The following is a 24,123-nucleotide window of genomic DNA, read 5'->3' as shown; positions in this document are numbered from 1 at the left end:
AATATGTGGGGACAAGTGAACAGTCCCTTTCACAGATGCCTTGTAATTGTCTGGCAGCAGCTGTAGCCAAGTCTGACAGGAGTTTGGGAAGGGAAGGGGGATGCGCAGGGTCATGGACTTTCAGATGTGTTGTCTCCATGTACAGCCCAGCTCTGTGTGCATGGGGAGAGCTCAACGCCCCTGCTTAGGTTACTGGGATGGAAAAAGGGCAGCTGGTTTGTCCTAGTCCTTGCCAGGAAGCAGCACAGTCGGTGACTGAGCCTAGGAATCTTCTCTGCACCTAAGCCCAGCCCAGCAAGTCTGCCAGAGACTTGTGCTGCTCCTGGTCATGCAGTCCCATATCAGTCAGACCACGCTTAAAGCTGTGGAAATGCCATAGGTTTGACCTTGCTTTTTCCATCTCACTTGTCTGCCAGGAACCAGGGATCCCCCATCCTCGCTTCTAGTGAAAACAACTGAGATTTCACACCCTGGTCCTTCTGGGGCATCCGAGAGGGTCCAGATCTGCCTTTAGTTTCTCTCACTTGTTCTCATGCAGATCCCAGCTCCAAATCTGAATCATTCAGCTTTTTTTATGCCACGACCCTTTTCCCATCTGCAATGTGTTTTCTCCATAAGCTGGGTGGCTTCAGGCTCCCCTTTTTGCTGCAGGCACTGGGAAACCCTTTCAGTTGTGTTGTGCCAAAGCGTGGAAGGGGGAAAACAGTTGGCTCCTTGATCTGACGATGACTTGCTACTTTAGCATCCTCTAGGCTAGCGTGTTTTGTCCTCAGTCTTCCCTCCTCCTCTTCCCTTGGATCTAGATCCCTCTGAAAGCTCTTTGTGCACAGGATCTGCATCCTGCAAGAGGAGGAGGGCAGCACACCATAGTAAACCTTCACCTCAATGGCAAGAGCTACTCATTTTTCATATTTCAGTGTTTGTATGTGGCAAAGCTCGTTGTAAAAGTCATTGGGTGCAGCAGTTAAATAATAAGCAGCAGAAGTGAGTCATGCATGCCACACATGATGGCTTATCAGGAGTCTTAAATGCACAAGTGCATATCTCAGCTCCTTCAGTCTCAAAATTCAAACATCAAGTATTGCATTTTTAAAAGGGTCTTGGTTTGTCATTGGGTTTTTTTGCTTGGGTTTTTTGGTTTGGTTTTGATTTGGTTTGTTGGTTTTTTTGCCTGCAGAAAGGTAAGGACTTTTGCGAGACATTTTATTCTTGTATATTTATCTTTATACCTGTCATATTTTTGCGCTTACTAGAGGCTATGGTGAATGAGGACATGCAAAGAAGTAAATGTTAAGCCATTTGACGAATAACTGTTGTTATAGCTTTCATGTTGTAGTAGTCCAAGATGGCACATGCACATGCATGCTCATGCAGAGAAAATCCAGCCCTCCGCTCCAGCGATGGAGCTGTCTGTTAAAGAGAAACTTGAGAAGAATATATTTTGCTGTTGGGGAGACTTGGGAGAAGTAGCAAATTTGTTTGGTTCCCACCCCTTTTGACTTAGTAAATACAAACTTCAGCAGCACTCAAATTCTCAATCCGCAGTTCGATACCAGTGCTTGACTTGGAATTAAACAGACAGCTCCGAACCAGGGTGGAGTTTATTTTATTTGCAATTTAAGTACTGAAAAAAATAGATCCTGCTATTCATTAATTTATGTATGACTCTACAATCCCTTTTATGTGGGTGAACAATACCTGTTAGAGTGGAAAGTTTTGCTTTTTTTGTTTTGCTACAATTTAAAAGAAAAACTCCATTCACGCCAAGCTGTGCTTTTCTCCAATGTTTGCATTATAAAAGAAAAAACCCAAAACTGTTCTTGTTTACTGTTGGAATCATGCACAGTATTATAGCCAATAATGCTGCCAATACCTATTACACCTTTTGGCAATATTTAAGCTTCATAAAAGTGGTCACTTGTCTGAAAGCACCAGTCTTTTTTTGTTCTGTGTTAGTGATGCATCAAACAAAATTCCCAAACACGTTCAACGTTCATTTCTTTTGAAACCCTTTTCTTTTTAACATGGAAGATTGGTCCATATTTGTTTTATGTATCACTTGTGGTTATATTTCATTTTTTAATGTCTGTTTATATTTAATGACTGTTAATCACACCATATACAAAGAGTTGGTTGTTTTGAGAATTTGTCATGATTTGTTCCCCCATAACAAGTAGCAAGATTTATTGAGCTGCTTACGAACTTTTCAGCTATAAGTGGGGTGTTTTTTTGGTTGGTTTGATTTTCTTTAAGTTTCTTTTCCATTCTTTGCTTGAGCCCAAGTATTTAGCTGCTAGGTTAGGGCTCCTGTCTGCTTTCCTGAGCCTTGTTGCTAGTCTTTATGTTATTCTGGTTTGTTCCTTCTTACCCTGCTAACTTCTAGCTGGACTCAAGGGTAAGTGCTTCCCTGTAGCTAGCACAGCTCAGATAATCAGACTAGATTATCTGACATATGCAATGTGCTTTTTTTTCCTCTTAAATCTTTCTCATGTTTAGATTTTGTAGTACAAACTTTCCATGTTATTTTCCTGAATTGAGGTTTGAAATGTAAGTTTCCATACTGAAATTAGGATGCATGTGATGTTTGCATAATTGCCTTCTCTCCCTGGCTTTCACATTGGCATCAAGTGATCCTCTTAGTAAAGCCAATCATTAACATTTCTATTTTTCATTCCAAGATGTAAATATTAATTAACATCACAATAAAACTGTAAATAATACCTTCTTTTGTTTCATGGAATTTACATCTAGTTGACTGCTTCCTGCCTGAAAACAGATCATTTTGCACTCTGACAATATCCCTTCTCTCCATGCCGATGATTATCTTGGTGCAGCGCACCAGCATGCGGGTCTAACCATGAACATCTCAAAGCATAGAAAGGCAGTGCAGGAGACCCTGAGAGATCTAGATGAGGAGCAGGACTCTACAGAACCCCCCCCAAAGCCTCCTCCTCACATGCCTTGCACGAACAAACCTGGCTCATCAAGGTGTGTAGTTCTCTCTCCTGTAAACTCAGTAGAGGATGATTTTGGCAGCAAGCGGCAGCACCCTGGGTCACTCCAGGTTTGGAGGTGCTGATCTGCTCTGTCTTAAATGCATTCATCTTGGAGCGGTGCTGCTGTTCCCCGAAATTACCATAAATGAATATTTTAGCCTGGGTCTCTATCACTAATCAAAGCAACGTTTGCCAAAGAATAAGCCAGGGGAATTGTAATGTTACCTTTTCCCACTGGAATGCCTACTTTGAAAAAGATAAAAACACAGGCTTGTGCTGTAAAAGAGCTTCTCCTTAGTCTTTGTTCAGTCCTAAATACACTCAGTATAAATCCTTTATTGGTGTTAAAAGCTGCTTCTCTAGTACCTGGTGAGTGCCTGCTTTCCTTAGGAGGGAATAGCATCCGTGGGTCATGAGAGCTGGCAAATATGTATCCAGAGTATCTGAATGCAATTATGAGAAGGAACAGGCGGTGTCATCCCTCCTGGCCATCAAGCAAGACTCTTTTTTTCCTTCTTCTTCCTTTTGTTTCTTTTTTCTTCTTTTTTTTTCCTGTGTGTGAGTATGTGTGTGTGTGTGTGTGTATAAATATACCCCTGGGTAGCAGGCAGAATTCCTTCTCAGCAGACACTTTCTTTTTTCTTTCTCTTTTTTTGTTTTCTAAATGTTTGGATTTCCAAAGAGGATTCTCATCAGACTTTACCACCAAAAAAAAAAAAACCAAAAACAAAAAAAGTTTTAATTCGATGGAAATACAGATTTTTGCCACTTTGAAAGAAAGAAAGAAAGAGTGAATGAATGAATGAACTTGGGTCTGGCAACATTACATGTATTTGCACTACAATGCATTGCTATCCTATTAGATTATTAGTTTTGCGCTTTAATTGCTTTATTTATTTTTTTTTAGATAGTTAGAGATATCATGAGAACGCTGCTGTGTCTTCTATATTGTCAACTTGCAGATGCTTCATTGCAGGAATGCAGAATTAAAATGTTAATTCAGTTCTCACATAACTCGCATGAATTTAAAACTAGCTTGTAAATCACTTCTACGTGCTTTAAGAAGCATGGGACTCTAACTTATGAAATACAAATTCACAGGTTTCTGCAGTCATCCAATTCAATATATTTTTAAATAGTTACAAAAATGCTGTGAAACAATGTTTTATATTATAAATAGCTCTTCTAAAACTGTTTTTAACTTGCCACACTAGGAATTGTGTAAGTGCATACTACAAATTGATTTAAATACCAAACATTAGATAACTGAGATTTCAGTTTAGTGCCTGGTGTGTCTGCTTATATACAGGAACAGTCATAATCCTTTTTTAAAACCATAACCCGAGCAGAAAGGAGTTTGTTTGCAGCAAGGGAAAAGCCATAAAACACAGGACTAAACACCCAAATAAACGTAAAGCTATGTCCTAACATGGGATAATATAGAGAATAAAGAGTTCTGCGATAGCCAGCCAAGAGGCGAGTTCAGGCGGCTGCAGCGGCCACCGCTCGCAGCGGGGAGGAGGTTTGCGGAGCCCGGGACACACAGACTCACACATACACACGTATCACTTTTTGGAGGGGGCGATGCCATAGTGCGCAGCGAGGAGGGGAAGGCAGTGTCACCAGCTGGCCCTGCCAGCAGCCGTGCGCTCCCCACCAGCAGCCTGGTGCTGCGAGACCCGGTGCGGTTCCCCTCAGAACACCCCTGTTCGCTGGGAAAGCCTCTCGCTCCACGCAGCCAAACAAACCAAGTTTTCTAGGTGCTTTCCCTGGGTGTTTCTTTAACGAGGCACAGCCCAAGCGTGTCCGTTAGCTCTGCGGGAGCAGAGAGAGCCGGTGGGGAGCATGTGGCTGAGCGTGCGGCAGGTTGTGGTGGGCACGGTGTCACCCACCTGCCACGGAGAGTGACCGGCCAGCACCACACAGGCTGGAGAACTTCTCCCTCTTTGCCCAGCCAGGCAGCGAGGAGTTTTCTAGAAATATCTGTAAATGAATAGCTGCCATCAATCATTGTCATTCCTTTATTTCATGTCTCCTGATGAGGTTGACTAGTGTCATTGTTTGTTACTGTCCAAACCACATCTTCATTCTTGTAATGTCAAGCAGATATGACAAGCACACATTTTCCAGATGAGTAAGATACAAAGTCACCTTTTAATTTACAGTTGTTTGGGGGTTTTTTTGTTTTGCTTTGATTTTTGTTTTGGTTTTTTTTTTTTAATAAGCAAATGTGTCGTAAAATTTCCTGGATGTTCAGTTGCCTTTGGTACTAAAACAAAGTCACTCATTAACAAAAAGAAATAAATCTGGAGTAAGAAATTCTTACAATAAAATGGCTACCTAAAGCCTTTTATAACAAGAATTCTTTTATGGAGCTTGTCCCCCGCTATTAACTTCACCACTCTCAGAGCAAAATCTGCCAAAATTATTGCTAAAGCAAAAGAAAGGCAGAGGGCAGGGAAATGTATTTAAAAAAAGAATGAGAGAGTTGACTGTTTTGCCTCTTCCTTTTTAAATAACAGTTAGATAAAGAGAAATACAGTCCTCAGGGGACCAAATGGTGGGACAGTCCTTTGGTTTGCGTTATTGTTGTTGTTGTTAGAATCTTTGTGTCCCCGACACTGGCAGATTTTTAAGACTCTGATATCAAACTGTTGAAGGGAGCGTGTGCAACAGGGGCTTGTTAACGGAATCAGTATAAAATACAAACTGGATGAGGACGGAACAAAATAAACCCGACAGTATTTAAAAAGGAGCGCAATGTAGGTGACCACGTGTAATATAAAAGACCAAAGTCTGCAGTTTTCCAGAATAAAGGTCTGTAGAGTCTGTGCTGCCAATTTACCTCCACTGGCAGCCTCCCTCTGAGACCACCATCGAACCCTTTCAGCTGCAGTTGTGCGCAGCTTGGCTGGATGTGTAAGGTAACTTTGGAGGGCCTGCAGCAGCGTTTTGGCTGGGGCCCCTAACAAAGAAGCACCAGCGAGCTTGGCACGGCACCTTGGGAAGGGATTGTAAATTACTGGAGCATCGTATAACTTTCTTTCTCTGGTTTCTCCTTTCTTTTTAGCTAGAATAACAGAGCAGGGTCAAAAAAGCAACCGTATTTGACTGAAACAATTCATTTAAAGTGCTTTCAAATTAGCTGTACAGTTTGGGTGTGAATATTAGCTGTTCTTATTTTGTAGTTTGTTTAAAATCTCATTCAAACTGTACAAGACGTTTTGAAAGAGGGTAGGTTAGATGATATAAAACTTACTTTGTATGCAGATATGAGCATTATTTTAAATCTCAGAGCAGCTGTCTGGAGCGGAGGAACAATATATTTAGATTTATCCTTTTCTTCTTGTATTACCTAGGAAGTTTAATGCTTTTAGTATAATTTCATTCCAAAGTTTCATTTTTAAAAGCAGTTCCATTGGAAAAATTGAAATGCCAAACTGAATTGCAAGTTGCGTGGCATGTTTAATTTCTAACAGTTAATTAAGGGAAGGTAAGTTGACTATAGGATTGTCATTTTTAACCTACTCCTAGTTATTCTTATGAATTTTAATCATCTAGCCCAGAGCAGATGTTCCATTTAAGAGAAGTTTGTGTGTGTAGTAGCGTTCTTCAAAGACACTTTCAGTGGACACCATCGCCTGGGTAGGCAATGGGCACCCACACGGCCCCACTGCTCTGCTGCTGCAGAAGGGTTTGCTCAGGCTGGGGCTGGGTATCTTCCTTCCCCAGGAAGAAACCCATGTTTTAAACCACCAGCCAAGCAGAAGTCATGCGGCTCATACTTGTTTGGTCACTTGAGCTCATGCAGTGCGTGGTCTGATGCCGCTCGCTTTGGGTAGTTGCTCTGAGGTGGTGAGATTTGGGGCGAATGGGCTTTTGAGCAGGCACCCAACAGGATGCAATTAATGAAAGCAAAATTGCCCCTGAGTATGGACAGTCATGAAGGCTGTTTAATCTCTGTGTTGGTTCTCACGCCTGGCAGAGAATTGTCTGTTGCCCTGCCTTGGGCAGGGAGATTTTAAAAAGCCCAGAAGAGACCTCCAGCTCCACAGAAACCAGCAGAGCTTCAGCTGGTTCACACCCGCCGAAGGTCCATGCTGTTCCCACCTTGCTCAGGGAATATAAAGTGGGAAAAGCTTGTTAGTCTGGAGTAAAAAATGTTAATTTCAAACATGCTTTCTAGCACATCTGCTCAGGAAAGTTCAGCAGCTAAAGGGCTAGAGGACTCTTCACATTTCCAGCTGATTTACTCGGCTCTCGGAGCCTCGCTGGCTGAGCAAGAGGATTGACAGTGTATCAGGGCTCCTAATTGAAAAGTAATAAAATCTCTGAGCGAAGCTGGCAAATGAAGGCCTCCAGCCAATTTGTCAGCTTGCAGTCAACTCCGAGGAGCTGGGCAGAGCAGCAAGCCATTAAAAATAGTCTGATAATATCTGTTAAAACATTTTGCGGGCGCTAGGGATGGAATCGAAAACAGCATAGACAAACTCTTTGGGAGTGAACGCAATCACATCGTCTTGGCCCAGAGGGACAGAAACGATGGGGCAGAAAGCTGTCAAAAGAGACAGGAGCCAGCCAAGCCGTGAGCTCCTGGGCTGGGTGGGCGGCACATCCCACAGCCTGGGATGCAGGAGAGGTGCTGGGGAGGTGATGCACACCACGGGGAGGTTGTCCCTGGCCCCCAAGCCAGCCCTCGTGCTGCCACGTCAGTGGCGCTGCTGCTGGCAGAGACAGAGGGTCTCGGGGGACTCGGGGGGGAAGGGAGCAGGAACCAGCACACAGAGCAAACCGGAGGAACGGACCCTCAAAAATTCACCAGCTGTAGGGAAAAAAAAAAATCAGTGTTTATTCGGCAGGGTTTTAATGAGGAATATTGCCAGCTACTGCTGAATTAAGTATTGCTAGCAGCTAATTGAAATGTTACATGTTTTAATTTGTCTGATTTCTTTCCAGTGGGTGATAGTATTTATACAGTTTGTACACAGCTAACGACAGACTATATAGACAATGTAAAGATTGTTCTCAAGGATCAGTAATAGCTGAGAGCACAGACAGGAATGAGGTGTTTAGGGAGACATGCCATCCTTCATAGCTTAATAGTAAAAGATATATAAAAGAACACTATCTCATTGTCATTTAAAGCTCTTTTTATTCATCATTTATTTTTTAATTAAGGAGTTTTTGGTTTTTTTTCTGGTAAAGAGGGATTTTGTTTTAAAACAAATACAGTTACCATATACTACTATTGTGGAAAGCTGCATTTTTGTGTCCTTTCAGCCCATTGTTTCGAGGCCACCCAGTTCCCCTAGGAGGCTATAAACAGGGGAAGGATTTAAATCCTGTTTTCTTTGTTGAGAATTTGGCAAGAACCCATATAGTAGGAAGCTGAGCATGGACAAAACCAAGTGAAAGGTGTCCTTTAATTCTCTGGCCACTGGTAGAACAAAGCCTGCTCCCAGCAGGGTCCCGGCTGGCCGCACCCAGGCCAGCTCGGCTGCTTCATTTCCACTGCTGAATTCGGTGTATTTTTAGTTAACCATGTTGAGATTAATTAATTAGCCCCTAGGATTTAATGCCCGCAAACGTCACCCAAACCAGAGAAGTGTGAATACGTTGAGGCTGTTAATTCACCCAAAAATGGCAGCTTGTAATCCAGGCAGGGGAAATTCAGTCCCTCCGTTGGAATGACTGGCAGTTCCGGCGCTATCAGGTTCCTGCATCAGTGACAACAAGCTACGTATCAATTTAACTTCCTAGTAATGCTTAAAAGAGCATCTTTTTATTTTGGTGAGGTAGCATTTAAAGTTTTCATTAGGAAAAAAATTGCCATGGGGAGACAAACATTGACATTTGGAGAAAGAACAATGTAACTGGTCTGATACCTAGAAAACCTAGTAAATGTAGAGAAAAATGCTATGGCTGTAACTTCATTAGAATGGCAGAATCTATTATAATTAATCGCAACTATCTAAATAGGAGCTAATTTACTTATGTGAGCCAAGATTCTGTTAACTCATAGCGTATTGTAAAATACAGACTAAGTTCTTGGGTTTGTGTTCTGGTTTCAAGTACAGAATAAATGCACTGTGATGAGCAGTTGACAAGATGTTAATTCTAAAATCTTTTGCCTAAATGCAATAAGATAGTCCATAACTGATGCAAGTTGACAATGGAAAAGTGTACTGTATAGCCTGCAAAGAGAAACGTTAATGGCAATGTAGGCAAGAGGAGATATTTAGCTTTCATGCTTCACACTGTATATTTTTTTCTGTTGTATTTGTCAACTAAAATGTCTTATATCTCTCTAAATGGTGTCTTTCTCTATATGTATAAATGAACAGATGCAGATAGAGCTCAAAAGCATGGCATGGATGAATTTATCTCTTCCAATCCCTGTAACTTTGACCACGCTTCACTCTTTGAGATGGTTCAGCGCCTCACTTTGGACCACAGACTTAATGATTCCTATTCTTGTCTGGCAAGTATATTCTTTGGTCTCTAGTGATATAAACATCACTCAGCAAAGTCAAAGCTAGTGCAAGTGGGGGCTAATCCCCCTGTTGCTGGAAGATTGACTTCTTGTTTACACCAGGTTTGAATTTGGCCCAGAGGTACTTACTGTTGAGAGGCTCCCTGCAGTGAGCTAACTACTGCTGTTCTTCTCCAGCTGCACTGTCTTTATCATTTCTGTTTGCAATGCTTGAAATGTTTCTTCCTGCAACAACAAATGCCAGTGTGGGGATGTGAAGTAGAAAGCAGCATTTTGCAGCCTCCTGCGCTACCTACCAGAGTCTTCTGGATGAAAGAACAGGGGAGAGGTGATGGTCTGGTACCACCTCCCATGTCAGTGGAGTCCCACCTGCAATAACTGTGGCCCAGCTTTGTGTTTCTTTATGAGCCGGGATCCCAAGCAGATAACAGATGGGGCTAGGTGGATAACTGCAGTGACGCTGCAGTCTGTCCAGGCTCATGTAGGTGTGTGCCCATCCTGTTTATTCCCCTTAGCACAGGTTGCAGCTCTCAGCCCACCACTGTGTAACATGGTCTATAGGACAGTGGCACTGAGGTGCTTCAGGGTGGTTTGTAGCCTTTGGCTGGGGTGCAGCACTTGGGGGCTCTTAGATATTTCAATACAACTTGAAAAATTAATTTTTAGTAGTTTTGGTGGGGAGGGTGAAAAGACTCTTAGATTTTGAGAAAACAATAGGATGAAGCCTTTCTAGAGGGGCCTGAAATGTGGGTCCTGTCCTGAATATGGCATAGGACAGATCCTGACCTGCCACCCTCATGTTGCACAGAAACCTCCACACCAGAGTGTCATTGTAGGCTGCTTTAGCAGAAGGACCACCCTGTGCTGATAGCCTTCACCTTTTGCCAGCTGTGGGGATGGGGCTCTTGAGTGGCTTGCTGTTAAAAGCAGTGATCTGGGAACACAACTGAGCAGTTGGCAGTAAACCTGTCAAGTCTCAAATCGTGTCCTTCTCCACCATGATGCTCTTCTCACCTGCTCTGCTCCTTGCGCCACATGCAAGGCCTGATTTCCTCATAGAGGCTAAGATGCAGTAAATGCCATTAGCAGCAGTGAGTTATCACCTTCTTGATGAGAGGCAGGGACAGGACGGTTGTGGACATCCCTTGAGGTAAGGATGGGGTGGGGGAAGGCTGCAGCGTGCACTTTACTCGCAGATACCCAGGTGGTACAAGCAGGCTTGGTGGGAGCATTGTCAGACCTGCAACAGGTTTCTCACCAGTTCCATCAAGGTCTTTGCTCCAGCAGGCAGTGAGTTTGGCATGCAGCTTCTGCTCCCTACGCATGGCTGACCCTAGGAAGTCCATCCCCATTCATGCATGTCTGACAGGTTGGCTTGCAGCTCGTTTGTCTCTATGCAGTCTTGGGTCTGGTGAGAGAGCTGTGGTGGTTGAATTAAACTCATGGAGAGGTGCAAGGCTATCACTGAAAGTTATTAATAATGTTTCTCTTCAAGAAACCCACCAGCCACACATCTGCTTGTTACTGAGATGTTTAGGCCCTTGCTAGGAGCTACTGGAGTGGTGGAGTTCCCCTCAGCACCAAGACTTGTGCCTCTTTGGGAGCAGAACATCACCCGCTAACCATCTTCTTTCAAATCACCCATTGCAGAGTGTTATGAAGAAGAAAATAATGGGCTGTGTTCACCTGTGCTTGGATTTCACATGTTTCTTTACTTATTTTGATATGGTTTTGTCCTGATTGTAATGTAAAAAACAGACTGACCTCAAAATTTCAATTCCTCTGCAAAGAGCTCCCATTGCTCTTCGTATGTCTGTGGGACATTGGAGGTAGCACTGTGCTGGCTTGCCTGGAGGAGCTATGAGTCCATGGTAAGCCTGCTCTGTCCGCTCTGTGTGCTGCTGGGCAATTGTTATTCTCCCTACAGGACATTCCCATACAAGGTCTCACAGAGTTTTGCATCATCACAGCTCTTCCTGTTTTCAAACGTGGACGTGAAGGTGCAAAGGAAGACTTACCCAGACATAGTGGCTTTACTGACACAGAGGATAACTCAGCATCACCTCCTTTCCTGGAACCAGGTTAAACAACATTATTGGGAGCCCTTTCAGTGGCTGAGCCAGGCGTCCCTATGAAAACAAACAGGCTGGCTGACTAATCTCAGTTATGGCAGAAGTGATGTTTGCTGGCAGAGAGCACTGTGCTGGGGAAGGGGAAGAGCGTTGTCTGCAGAGCTTGCTGAGGGCTCCTGTCCATAGTCCACAAACTGGTAGCACGATCACCTTCACCGCTCTTCCTGGACTTCTGGGAAGAGTATACTGCTCTTCCAGCTTAGCACACACGTATGGTTCTTCATTCCTTTGCTTGGATACATACTTTCTTTTCTGAGACTGCCCTTCAACTCCTCCCAAGACTTCCCAGCCTACTGCTGGCATCCAGCTCATGCAGCCAGGTCCATGCTGGAGTTGTATTGCCCATGAGGTTTCAGCAATCGTGGGACTCACATAATACAGGATGACATTTCCCAAGGAAAGGTGATCTTCCAGAGTGCCCAGCCTAGCCGAGGTGGCATGAAGGAGTCAAGTGAAAAGGTCCATGAAGCAGGCCACCAGAATGAATTCTTTTGGTTTTCCTATGGTAAATAGGAAAATTCAGCTACTGAGAAGTGAAATTTATGCCTCAAAAATTCTGGTTTTCATGACAAGCTGCATTTGCCATTAGGAGAATTGCTGGTGTTTCAACAACCCTGATCAAGCCGTGCATTACCCAGCCTCAAAGCTCCCGCTGCACTCCCCGTGGGTGCCTGGAACACGTATCCCCTTCTTGGCACAGTTCAGCTTGTTGAACGTAGTCAGTCGAGCTCCCTGCGCTCGGTCGCCTTCCTCCATTGTTCCAGGTGTCCTCGGGCCATGGGAGGACCGAGCGCAGGGAGACCTCGACTGACTGTTCACAAGCTGCACTGTGAGAAGGGGATACGCTGTTCAGGCACTACAGCGGGCGTTGCCAGGGACTGCTTTGCAGGCTGGGTTGTGCCAGGCAAAGATTAATCAAGAGCCAGGATCCGCCTGAGGTGTGGGGGACTTGTCAGAATACTGCCTTTTATCAAGATCTTTTTCAGAGGCTGGGGGAGCAACATTTACTGCTCCTTTGGAGACCCATTCAGCAGCAGGCTTTTTATTTCCTGCCTCTGCCACCCAAAAGAAGGACCACCTAGTCCTGATGGGCTCTGGATCCCTGCAACCATGCTCTGCTTGCCTGTGCCCTCATGAGGTGTGAGGTTCATCACTGAACCTCAGAGCTTCTGCTCGGGCTTCACCTCATTAAGCTATGGCAGTGATTTTGAGTGTTTGCTCCCATCCCTCTGTCTGCTTTGGACCAGCTCTTCCCAGACCATGGTGCAGGGGAGCACTGTGGGGTATTCCAGATTGCTGGGTCCAGCCCCCTGCTTCCTCACCCTGATCTCTGGGCTTAATACTTGGCTGCAGTGAAATTGGTGCCAGCCTTCTCACTGATGTCACCCCATAGGGAGGACTGAGTTCTCTGTGCTAGGTGAATATAACAATTTCAGCTGCATTTCTACCCCATCAACCAAATGCACGGATCTTTCTATTGTACAGCAGTCATGATTTTTACCATACCTTACCACCAAAGACTTATTTGAAGAGAGACAAGGTTAAGACATGGTTCAAGGATGTAACAAACAGGCAATGTAAAGAAATCCAGAATCAAGCATAATACCACCAACCAAAAAACCAAACAAAAATACCATTAAAAGCAGTGACTGCAAATACACCCCTCCCAAAAATTAGCCTTCTAGAGTGCCATCCCGTCTGCATTGTTCTGTGGCTTCGTTTTGAGACGTGCACTTCTAGTGATCCTAGCTCTGTAGCTACTCCCTATATCTATCATTTTCCCCTCATTATTTTAATTCTTTTCTCAATCTGTTTTGGAGTTGGCCCAATAAGGATGAGCAAATCCTTCTCCATGTCTTTGAGCTCTTAATTGATATTTCTTCAACTCTTTTCAAAGCAGCTATTTTGGCATCTAGAAAAGATTTGGTGTCATCTGAGTGGTAGAAAATATATTTTAATCTTTCACAGCAGTGTTGTTTCTAAGATGTAGCATTTGGGGTAACAGATGGGGTGGCAAAGAAGTTGCCTATAGGGGCAGTGCTCTGCCTCAACTACTCTCCCGCCCGCTGCAGGAACTTTTCAATTAAACGATGAAAGATTTTGCAGCTTGATGCATTCCAGAGCTGCGTCTTAGCAATTGTTTAGCACCCAAATTTCCATGTAAATATTGACGGTTTTGCAGCACTTCGAAAAAGCGATCTACAAGAATATTCTTATTCTCACTAGTGCCTTTCTGGAAGGCAGAGACGCGCTCTGATTGAGCTGTCCCAGGATGTTGACCAGAGCCATCCCCTCACAGGGAAGTGTGTCCTCCTCCGGAGCACGGACATTGCACCATGAGTCCTGTGTCGCCAGACCCTCAGGACTAACAGACCAAAATAGTCTGAGGTTTCTGGATGCATAAAGAAACCCTGCTCGTGAACAGAGCTTCCCTTTGCTTCAGTGCTGAGGAGGTGGGCAATGGCAGAGCACGTCACCGGTGGTACGCAGTAAGGACAATGGGAAACTTCCCTTTCTGATACTACAGAGCTGCTTTCCTCTGCAGGACATTCCTACTGGCCAGATACAAGAAAAGTCATTATTCAGTGTAATCCTCCATGTTCTCCCACAGCTCAGTCTTCTTGCTTCTGGCCAAATGTGCAGTCCCATCCCTGAAATGAGATAACTGTTTCACACTGTTTAAATAACCAAACCTTTGTCATCTCTTAAAGGTGTAAGTCTTCTATTTTTTCTCTCTCTTTTTTTTTTTTTTTTTTTTTTGCAAGGCACTGACATGAACTAGCCCAACTTTTCAGCATTTTAAATGATATTTCCCTTTAATGGTAGCACAATATGTTTTTCTAACAGTTGCACTGAGTAGATGCTGTGTTTGGGTGATGATATACAGACTGTATTGTTTAAGAGTGACCTCTTTCCTTTTTCCTTAACGTAGCCATAGGTTTATATTTCTTTTATTAGAACAGTTGACCACTACACCTCCAAATCTGATAGCCTTTGTATTTAATAACTTATATTTAAAATCAAGTCTCTCTATTTCTAAACAGGGCTGGTTTAGTCCTGGCCAGGTCTTTGTGCTAGATGAGTATTGTGCACGTAATGGAGTGAGAGGCTGTCACAGACATCTCTGCTACCTCAGAGATTTGCTAGAGCGCGCAGAAAACGGAGCTATGATTGACCCCACCTTACTTCACTACAGCTTTGCCTTTTGTGCATCACATGTTCATGGCAACAGGTAAGGAATTCTTCGCGGCTGGCAGCTCCCTGCCAGCAAGGGATGATTTTGTCAAATATAGGTTTCCTTGGATAATGCACAACAGTCCCCAATTTGTTTTCACAGTGGATGTTTGGCAGCAGCGCTTCTAGTGGCATAGTCGGTTTGTTTGTTTGTTTCATTGCTTGTTTAATGTAAGCATTAAAAATGCACGTAGGGGATCCAGGAATGAGGGCTTTTAACTTTCTTACCCAGGCACCAGATGTCCAGATGCAGTTCTGGACAAAATAGAGTTGAAGTACCTGTGGCTCTCACGGTTGAATAAATAGACGTAAATGATACATGGTGCTGATTTAATTGCTGTGCAAGAGGATCTGACAAGATGCAGCAGTGAAATTTTCAGCAGTATCGAACTTAAGTGTTCAGAAGGGCTTTAAACCCTGGGGCACCCCTGTCTCATTTAAAGTCCCTGTGACGTCATTTCAGAAATTGCTTAGACATAACTGAAAATTTTATCTTGCTGCTGTTGCAAAGCAATTTCAGTGTCAGAAGCAGTCCATTCCTTTCTCTCAAATGTGGCTAACCTTTGATAGGAGGAACTGGAGCTGTGCTTTTTCATTTTCTGTTCATTTTGTTGACATCTATTGAAGCATCTTTTTCTGCTTTTTTTCTGTAAAGTTGCATTATATACTTTGAGATATTGCCCTCTATCCTGCATATGCTGCTAAAGGAAGGAATGTTATAAAATAATTACGTGTTTTCTTAAACCCTCTGGTAAATACCATCCCGAATTATGACACACATTGCCCAGGTTTCGTGTTGCAAGGCTGCCGCTTGCTTTTGCAGTTACTTTCATACATCTTGTCATGGAAACCGAGTTTTTGCTTCCTTAGTTTCTTTTTTAGTTCTTACTTTCTTTTGCTCATTCGTTCCTTCTTTGCCAATTGTTAATTTGATTTCAGTTGTTTCCTTTCAGTCTAGCTTTCTTTTGGTTTATTTTGAGTTTTTTCATGCTTTCTTCTTGTTTCTTTCACTTTTGCTGCTGGCCTTGCCCCCCGCGTTTCAATCACTCCCCACAGCCAACTCATGGCAGAATTACTTGGTGGGTCACAACCAAGTGCAGAAGGCGAGGGGGGCAAAGCATCTCATGCCCCTGCCGCTGAAGCGGAGACAAAAAGGGATTCCAAAAAGGAGTCCAAAAAAAGGAAAGATTCCAAATCCCAGCCAAATCCAGAGCCAAAAAGGTAAGTGAAAGCGCACAGTGCGCAGAAGTGTGTTGTAGAACTGGGTTCCTATGTCACTGAGCACACTGGGCAGTCTGGGATCTTGTGGCACGGGGACATCTGCTGCAACACCAGCATGCAGATCTGACGCTCTCCTGGGAGTTGGATGGCATCTGGGTACCCAGGTCACGTAGGGGTTTAGGGCTTTGATGTTTTTAGGGGTGTGTTTAGGAGGTGGTGGAGGGGTTTAGACTGTCAAGGGAAACTGACTGCCCCATTGCCCCTCTTCCATAGGCAGGGCTGTTGTGGGGACAGGCATCATTGTGGCTCAAAGCCTGTTTAGGGCAAATGAGGAGGAGGCTGGATGCAGGTCACAGCCGCCCTGTGTGCATCTTCACATGGTCCAGCATAGCCAGAGCCTCCTCTTCCTTGAGGTCAGAGGCAGGAGGTATCTGACAATACTGGCCATGGTCCCCTGCCATTCCCTTCCCATGGGACTGGGGAGTTGTGGGGTCAGGAAAATGCCTTGTTTTAGAACCTACGCAGTGCGTAGACCCCAGTCCCATGCCTGTACAGCCAGGAGACCATTAGGCATGGGCAAGCCATTTTAGATATTCCAAGAAAGGAACAAGATGTTTTGCTATGACTTAGCTGTCTCTAGCTGATGGGTGACTTCACATTGAAAGGCCGAAAGTTCATATTCCTTCTTAGTCACTGCCATCTCTCTGTTGCCTGGGGATAATGGGAGTTGCAGGGCTGTGGCATTGTGCGTGCTGAGCGAGGGCAGGTTCTGTGTAATGCCAGGGTACTAGCTCTCCCACTGGGAGGTTGGTGTGGAAACTGTGGGGTGTGCTTTCAGGGTGCCACGAAAAGGGACCTCAGGGGGTCTGAGAGAAAATACGACTCTGTATCTTTCGTGTCTACCATCAGAAATCTAAATATCTGCATGGAAGAGTCACGATTTCTTTACAGAAAGCTGTTTAGGCCACGTGCATCATGCATTTGTGAGCTGGCTGGCAGAAAGCAATAGAAAGCCAATGTTTCCCCATGCAGTCCTTGCTGGCAGTTGCGAAGTGTGTAAAGCCGTGTTCGCTTTATGTCCCTTCCTCCCACCTGCCACAACCATACATTGCTTACTGCCTTTGGGCAGGCCACACTCTCCCCAGGAAACCAATAACTCATGGCAGAGCTGAAAACTTTCTGTGTAAAATTTGTCGAGGCGGGAGCACGGCATCCGATGGAGCATCTTGGAGCAGCCGTGCAACGCGTTGTTATTGGTATGCACAGTAGTCTGAGAAAGATTCAAGTTATGAGGTGTTTTTCTGTTTAAAAAAAGGCTTCTTTTTCTGTCAAAACTGCGAAATGAGTTGTTTTTCTTTACAAAGGGAAATTCCTTCACTTTTTAGACAGTAAAAAAAAACCCATGCGGGTGGTTTAGCTTTCCCCAGAATGAGGTTGGCTGTCAGTCAGAATGTGCCACCCAGTAATGAAGGTCGAGCGGGGGGATAATTCCATGTGGCTATCTATCTCCTGTATTAGCAGCAGACAGTGATGGAGCTGAGGTGGGCTGTCTGTTTGTATCGTGTTTGCGTAAGGTCAGGCAGCGAGACAACAGTCGCTCGCAGTCAGCGAGGAAGTGCAGGCAGGCTGCGGTGCGGACGCCGAGGACAGCCTGAAGGTCAAGGCTGACAGGATGACAGGCATCAGCACAGGGACAATGCCTCCTTGCCTGTCCAGCACCCGCCTCGGCGACACGGCCGGGACGGGAGCAGGGTGGCTGCTGTGGAAATGCACCTCCAGCGTGGAACTGACCCTGTGGCTGCAGCAGGTGAAATGGTCAAAATGTGATTTGGAGGGTATCTTGGAGCTCTGTTGCTTTATATGTCAAGGTTTGGTTCTCTCCCACTCCTGTTGGGCCTATGTAGCTTCTTCAGATCTCTGAAAGCCTGACATAGTCTCTCCAGAAGAAGCTTGTAAGTCACTGCTACTTGCATGACAGTCCCCTTAATTTTTCTGCTAATTTAATACGTTTCTAAGTAAAAGTGGAGTTAAGGGTAAATTGCTTGTCTTAAGTTTCACCTCCTGCAGACACCTGAATGTGGGAGGTGCAGGCTGTCAGGAAGGCTGGGACCAGCTAGAGGCAAAGAGTGCTGAATGCCCCCATGAATTGCTGTTACCAGGTACTTGCTCTTCGCTAAGATGAGGAGCTTGAGGCTTTTCACTGCTGTGGTCCCTAGCGAGTTGATAACGGGATTTTATCCACTAGGTATCACTGGATGCTTTTTGTAAAGTCCTGCCATTCTGAAAGTTGAAGGCATTCCAGTGCATTACCATACGTGACAGGTAAGAAACACGTAGCGTTATTCAGGCATCCGACAGCACACGCTGTGTGTCTTTCCATGTGTGTTTGCTTTTGCTGCCACCACCACAGTATTGAGCGTATCACTTCCAACAGCCCTCCAAAAACAGTGAAGGCAAAAAGCAGGAATGGTTTTAAGAGGACATCAGGATTTGGGATAAAATTATGAAAGGTTCTATGTGATCACCCAGGTCTCTCCTTGCCTTCTGTTTCTGTGTTTGTGGTTGTCCTCACATTGGAGGGCTCTGACAGTGCTGCCAGCACTATTCGATGTGCAGAGAAGTGAGGTGGAGCCCCACTGCTTCCCTTTCCACACGTGGGAGAGAGGTTGCAGACTGGGAAGATGAGCTCAGCTCCCCCAGGCCCAAAGTCAGCACCTACACCTTGAGGGGTGATCCCTGCCCCTCTCAAAGGAGTGGCTTTCAGAAGCCATGTCGGTTTGATGTGTGCCCTTTTTTGATTTAGCTACTTTCTTTGTTAAAGTCTCCATCCAGAAAGATTCTTTCTATGCTTGCTAATCCCAGTTTTTTAAAAATAAGACTAAAATATTGATGTTGTGCATGCTAGGTATTAGAGGATACTGAGCTTATCAAAATCAAGATGCCAGACTTTCAGTTCCCCTCCAGTCTCGGAACAACTGAGCAGCATCATTCTCTGCAAGTTGTTCAGTGATTATTTCCCAAGGTCCAGGCAGCTACCAGTCTCTCTGTTAATTAATTTGGTTTATCAGTGATTTGCCTTTTCCTCCGTAAGATGTATTTAACAGCATCAGACTTGTTTCAAAGAAGTAGCTTTTTCATTAGCTAACAGTAGCATTAACTTTCATTAGTTATTTACAACTGTAGGCAAGCAGAAAAAATGTAATTGTCATAAACCTTGAGGAACGGAAAAGTCCACATAACATACTTGTAAGTTTTTCCATTGTATTCTGGTTATATATCTGGCTGGTTTGCATAAAGGCAAGATTTCCATGCGGCTAGTTAAAAAACAAACCAGGACATTTTTGGTTCCTTAAAAGAAGTAGTATAAATACTTTATCACAGTATCTTCGTATGCTTCCCGTAGTGCTTCGTGGTTAATTTCCATGTGTCATTCAGATAAATTGCCCTGGCTGCAGTAAGGCAGGTTAAAATCTGGCGTGGTATGGTGCTGTAACCTTCTGTTGGGTGCAGTTCTGTATCCTGATCAGCCTGGTGATGACTCCACGGTGATGCAGCATGCGTTGTGTTTGTCTTTCAGGTAGAATCCAGAGTCTGTGCTGGAGCGCGGTGGGTTGCCAGCCACCAGCAGTTAACCAGCGCTGCAGATAAGGGCTGGCTGATGTGATTTGATACAATGGATGTAGGATGGCAGGGTTCAGAAACCATCCGGTCCGGCCGTGCTGCATCGCCGGGGTAGATTGCACGTGAGGAGCGATGAGCCGTGACTTGGCTCGGTGCTGCAGCGTGGAGGAGAGCCCAATAAAAGTGAAGGCAGCAGTTGGGAGGATGAAACAGCTCCCATGTTCTGCAGCATCTTGAGCGGGCAGTGAGGGAAGCCCAAGAGAGCTGGGCTGGACAAAAGGCTTTCACCCTACATGTCACGCAGGGTGTGAATTCCCAGAAGAAAGAGGAGTCAGGGAAAATAGGTGTTTGCCAAATACTATTTTTTTCCAAGGGGTCTAAACAGGTGGGCTCTTTCAGGTCTGTTTTGGTGGGGAAGATGTAGGAGAGGGCAGGCAGGCGGCTGCGGTCCTGCCCACATCCCCAGTGCCAGTCCCCAAGCAACTGGTGGGGCTTTGCGCAAGCAAAGTCTTCTGCGAGGAGCCTCTGCGAGCCTACCCTGACACATGCCGTCCAAGGCACTAATCATCGATGTTTACTGTATAGCTCATATGTGCTGCACCTGGCAACCAGCAAGGGAGCTGAAGGCAGCACGTGTTTTCTATTTGAGTTGTTACTTAAAAAATCAAATTATTTGCATCAGTTTTTGACATTGTTTTTTTTTCCTTGGCTCTGCATGCCAGGGCTCACAGTGCGTGCAAAGATCTGTTTGCTACGTGTAAGCAATATTTTCCCCAGTAAAAAAAAAGTGTAGACAAGTTAAACATAAAAGGTGTAAAAGAGGATATGTCTTTTCATTTTTAAGCCGCCGTGGTATTTCATACAGGCTTATGTCAAAGAGATTAACCCACTGGAGCTATACTGTATGTTTATAATTGCATACAAATGCATGCTATTGCTTCATGTATTAGTCTTTGTTAAAAAAATCATTTTGATATATTTGTTTTAGCAGCATAACTAGCCCTGGGGGCACTGGGTATAATTAGAAAAGGGCATGGGGGGGAGGCGGGGCTTGTAGAATGAAGCAGTGGCCTTAGGATCACAGGTCCTAATTATAATTTATAATTAACCCTGGAATTTGCACAAACCATCTAAGCTAAACAAGGACTATCATTTTTGCTGTTTAAATTGCAACTCTTTTTATTTTAATTTCACCACCTGCTTTGTTGATGTTTTTGTTTTTGTGGCTTGAAACTTAAAAACAAGGAGGAGATTAGGGAAGCGACATTTAAAACTTTTCTTATGAAATATTTACAGTGGGAATTTACTAGTTTAGAGCCAACATAGCGAATCTACAGCAGAAGGAATGATCTGAAGCTTGTTTACTTATAATTAAAATTTTCCTTATTTATTTTTCTTGCCTTTTTTGCCCTTCTGCTTCCTTCTCTGCCCACAGCTTCTGCCATACACCTCAAGTGTCCATGAGCAGGAGCTGCAGAGAATCGGTTGAAATTGTGTCTCCACACAGATGGAGATGTTTATGTTGTTGTTTGACCCAAATTCATAGACCCAGACCTATTTTGTCCATCATGCGTCTGTATATACCACATACATACAGAACTTCTTTTCTCCCTTTTGCTCTCCTCTTGTTCCCCATCACTGCTTCAGTGTGATAACGATTGTGTGTGAGAACACCCGTTTCCTCCTGCTGCGTTTTATCTGGCCTTGCTGCAGAAATGCTGCTCACTGAAGGAGTTGCTGCTTCTGTCCATGAGATCAAATAGCAAATTTCAAAGTTGAGCTGGAGACCTTTGCTGGTAAGCATCAGAATGAGCTGGTGCGACTGAAGCTTCTCCTGGAGATTTTTTTCAGCCCCATCAGCCACGTACCAGAGTTGTCTAGAGCACAGAAGTGAATCTTAAATTATAGCGATGCTAAGCTATATACCCTTTGTGTTCTTGCAAAAGGGAAAATAAATATGTTCCCTCAAAAAGATTACATTTTGAAAGTATATTTGACTGGAATATTTAATTAGGTTTCAAAATTCTCGAGCTAATAAATTAAGTGCAAGGCTTTGGGTAGTGTTTTTCCTGTTCTAAGTATATCCTGCATTTGTCACTAATTAATGAGTTCCTAATGCTTCAGCTTCTGGGAAGATGAGCAACAAAGATTAACATAACTAGTAAATCCGAAGATGTGCAGCTGGGTTATAGTATTTGAAATTTGACAAAAACATTGGAAGTATTATTATTTGTGACATGGCTCAAGATGGGGGATTGTGAGGAGAGCAAAGATGACAGAACTGGTGCTAACCACTGTGACAACAACTTGAAAAGCAGCCGACATGACATCTTTCCTATCATGCTGCCGAAAATGTCAACTTTGTGAAGGACAGTGAGAAAATGGTTTGCCGAAAATTTGAAAGGTAGATTCAAGAGATGCTCATCATGTCAGATGCAATATAGTCCACAGCTGGGTGAGAAAGGGAGTCCTTGCCGTGGTGATGGCTCTCGGTTGGCAGGCCCTTCCAGACATCCGCACTGCTCCAAAAATGGCTACAGCTGACCTGTAGATTGTCTCAAGTTTGCAGTAGCATGATAGACGAGAGCAGCGTGCATTTACATCGCGTGGTAAGCACTGTGTAGAGGGAGCAGTGGATGGAACCACTGGATTTGATGATGTTCCTCTGGCCCACAAAGACCCCAAGGAATGTGAAGACTGGGAAGTGACTACAGGCTAAGCCTGTGTGGTCTACATGCGCCTCAGTGGTTGGGTTGGCTTTCCTTGGGGTATTATGACTTGGGTGAGAGCCATGTTGGTCAGAGGTTCACTCTCCAGAGCCCACCCTTTGTCTTCTTTAGTCAGTGTTTCAAAGCGATGCTTCCAGAGCCAGCACTGCCCATCCAGGACGTGACCGATGCTGTCACTGTTTCAGGAGTCCAGTGTGAGTCGTTACACGGTGAGCACTAAGTAACCAGTTCTGGCAAAACCGAAGCCCTTTGAATACAGTGAGAAACTGCGATTCCTGTGAAGGAGCTGCAGCCCAACCTGAGCTGTCAGATCCTGCCATTAAATCTTGCCGGTTGAGGTTATTGACCCAGCAAAGGGTAACATAACTTTGAGACCATTTCCAGTCCATCAGCAAATCACAACCAAGGCAGGTGTTTTTTTCCTAGCTCGTTTGTCAACGCTGATACAATTAACCTAATGACACTCTGTGAGCTGTTATGGGTACAGAGGGTGGACCTGAATGCCAAAAGTTAAATAAGAGCTTCAACCCTGCCCCTTAATGTATGACATTTATTGCAGTCTGCCTTGAATTATCTATTCTTCTACTCGGGAGCAAACTAGGCGCTGTGAGGTGCACAGCATCACAAGAGGCATGAACATCTCTGTCTGAGTATTAAATATTTTATGGAACTTTGCAATAAAAATATATTAAGTATGCTCAGACATTAATTTTTGCTTGATATCTAATTTGGGTTTTTTGTGGCTTGCTCATTTCTTCAAAATAACTAGTCCTAATTAGGTACTAATGAGACCAGATCCGTACTTCCAAAACTGTTTATGAAATGTGTTCCCCAGCTGAGACATTTTATCCAAGTTTCAGCCTAAATCTTTTTTCCTTTTTTTTTCCTTAATTTGACTAAATTTGGCAAATAATCAAGTAAAGATTTCTGGTTAAGTGCTGTTTAAATTTAAATGCATCCCTTGGTATTTGAGTCTTTTTCTATGTCCGTGTTGCAAGTTTTATTTAAGGTATATTCAACATTAAAATTTTGCAGTAAATAACATGTTAGCTTTGTTAGTTCCTCTTCCAAAATGTTTTAATGGTTTATTCACCTGTGTTGGAATATCAGAGTTCTTATTTATGATATTAAGAGCTTACTAAATGCAGGGTCAAGTAGAAGTGATTGTACAGATTTTATAGCTTTTAATTTTTTATCGGGTTGTGGGTTTTTTTAAGTTTAGGGCCTTTGATTCTTTAAGAGGAAAATAAAGCCAACCAATTAACCCCTGACAGGAGGTTCATTAGAAGCTTTGTAATCCCTTGCCAAGTCTTTTGTATAGCCAAACCAGTCTAGTACTGCGGATTTACACAGCTTAAAGAGAACACTGGAGGAGGCCTTTAAGTAAGGATATTTGTTCAATTTTAAGATGTCTTACATTACCTAGAGAGCGCTTGTGCCAGCAGAGTTGCCCAGGAACACACAAATCTGTGGACTTTGCTCGCCGGCAGTGGGAAGCGGTGCATGGATTGTCTGCCTGGCTGATTCCTTAGGTGGATGGATTAGACTCGCCTCTCCTGTCGCCCGGGATTCTGCCACGCGGCATATTTTGCTATGTGGGTGTTGGGGGGAAGGGAGGGGATTGCTGCTTTCGGCTCTCAGATGGGTTGGCATCGCAGAGGTACAGGGTAGAAGAGCATAGGGACCATGATATCATC

General features: G+C 44.1%; 1 protein-coding gene across 22 annotated transcripts in view; it reads left to right on the top strand.

Moving 5' to 3' along the window:
• The window catches only part of CADPS (calcium dependent secretion activator), a 217,976-nt gene that overhangs the window by 119,432 nt on the left and 74,421 nt on the right, over positions 1–24,123 (top strand). For 14 of the 22 annotated variants that reach the window (XM_069865973.1, XM_069865976.1, XM_069865974.1 and 11 more), the window contains exons 12-14: positions 9,341–9,477; positions 14,666–14,853; positions 15,912–16,076. In XM_069865973.1, the coding sequence (XP_069722074.1) occupies positions 9,341–9,477; positions 14,666–14,853; positions 15,912–16,076 (490 nt within the window). The remainder of the gene's footprint in view (positions 1–9,340; positions 9,478–14,665; positions 14,854–15,911; positions 16,077–24,123) is intronic. The other 8 variants (XM_069865984.1, XM_069865983.1, XM_069865986.1 and 5 more) reach the window with 1 other exon arrangement.

The sequence above is a fragment of the Phaenicophaeus curvirostris genome, chromosome 11 (assembly GCF_032191515.1).
Source record: "Phaenicophaeus curvirostris isolate KB17595 chromosome 11, BPBGC_Pcur_1.0, whole genome shotgun sequence".
Lineage (NCBI taxonomy): Eukaryota > Metazoa > Chordata > Aves > Cuculiformes > Cuculidae > Phaenicophaeus > Phaenicophaeus curvirostris.
The sequence above is the reverse complement of the archived record's forward strand: the minus strand, read 5'-3'. Positions and strand labels throughout refer to the sequence as shown.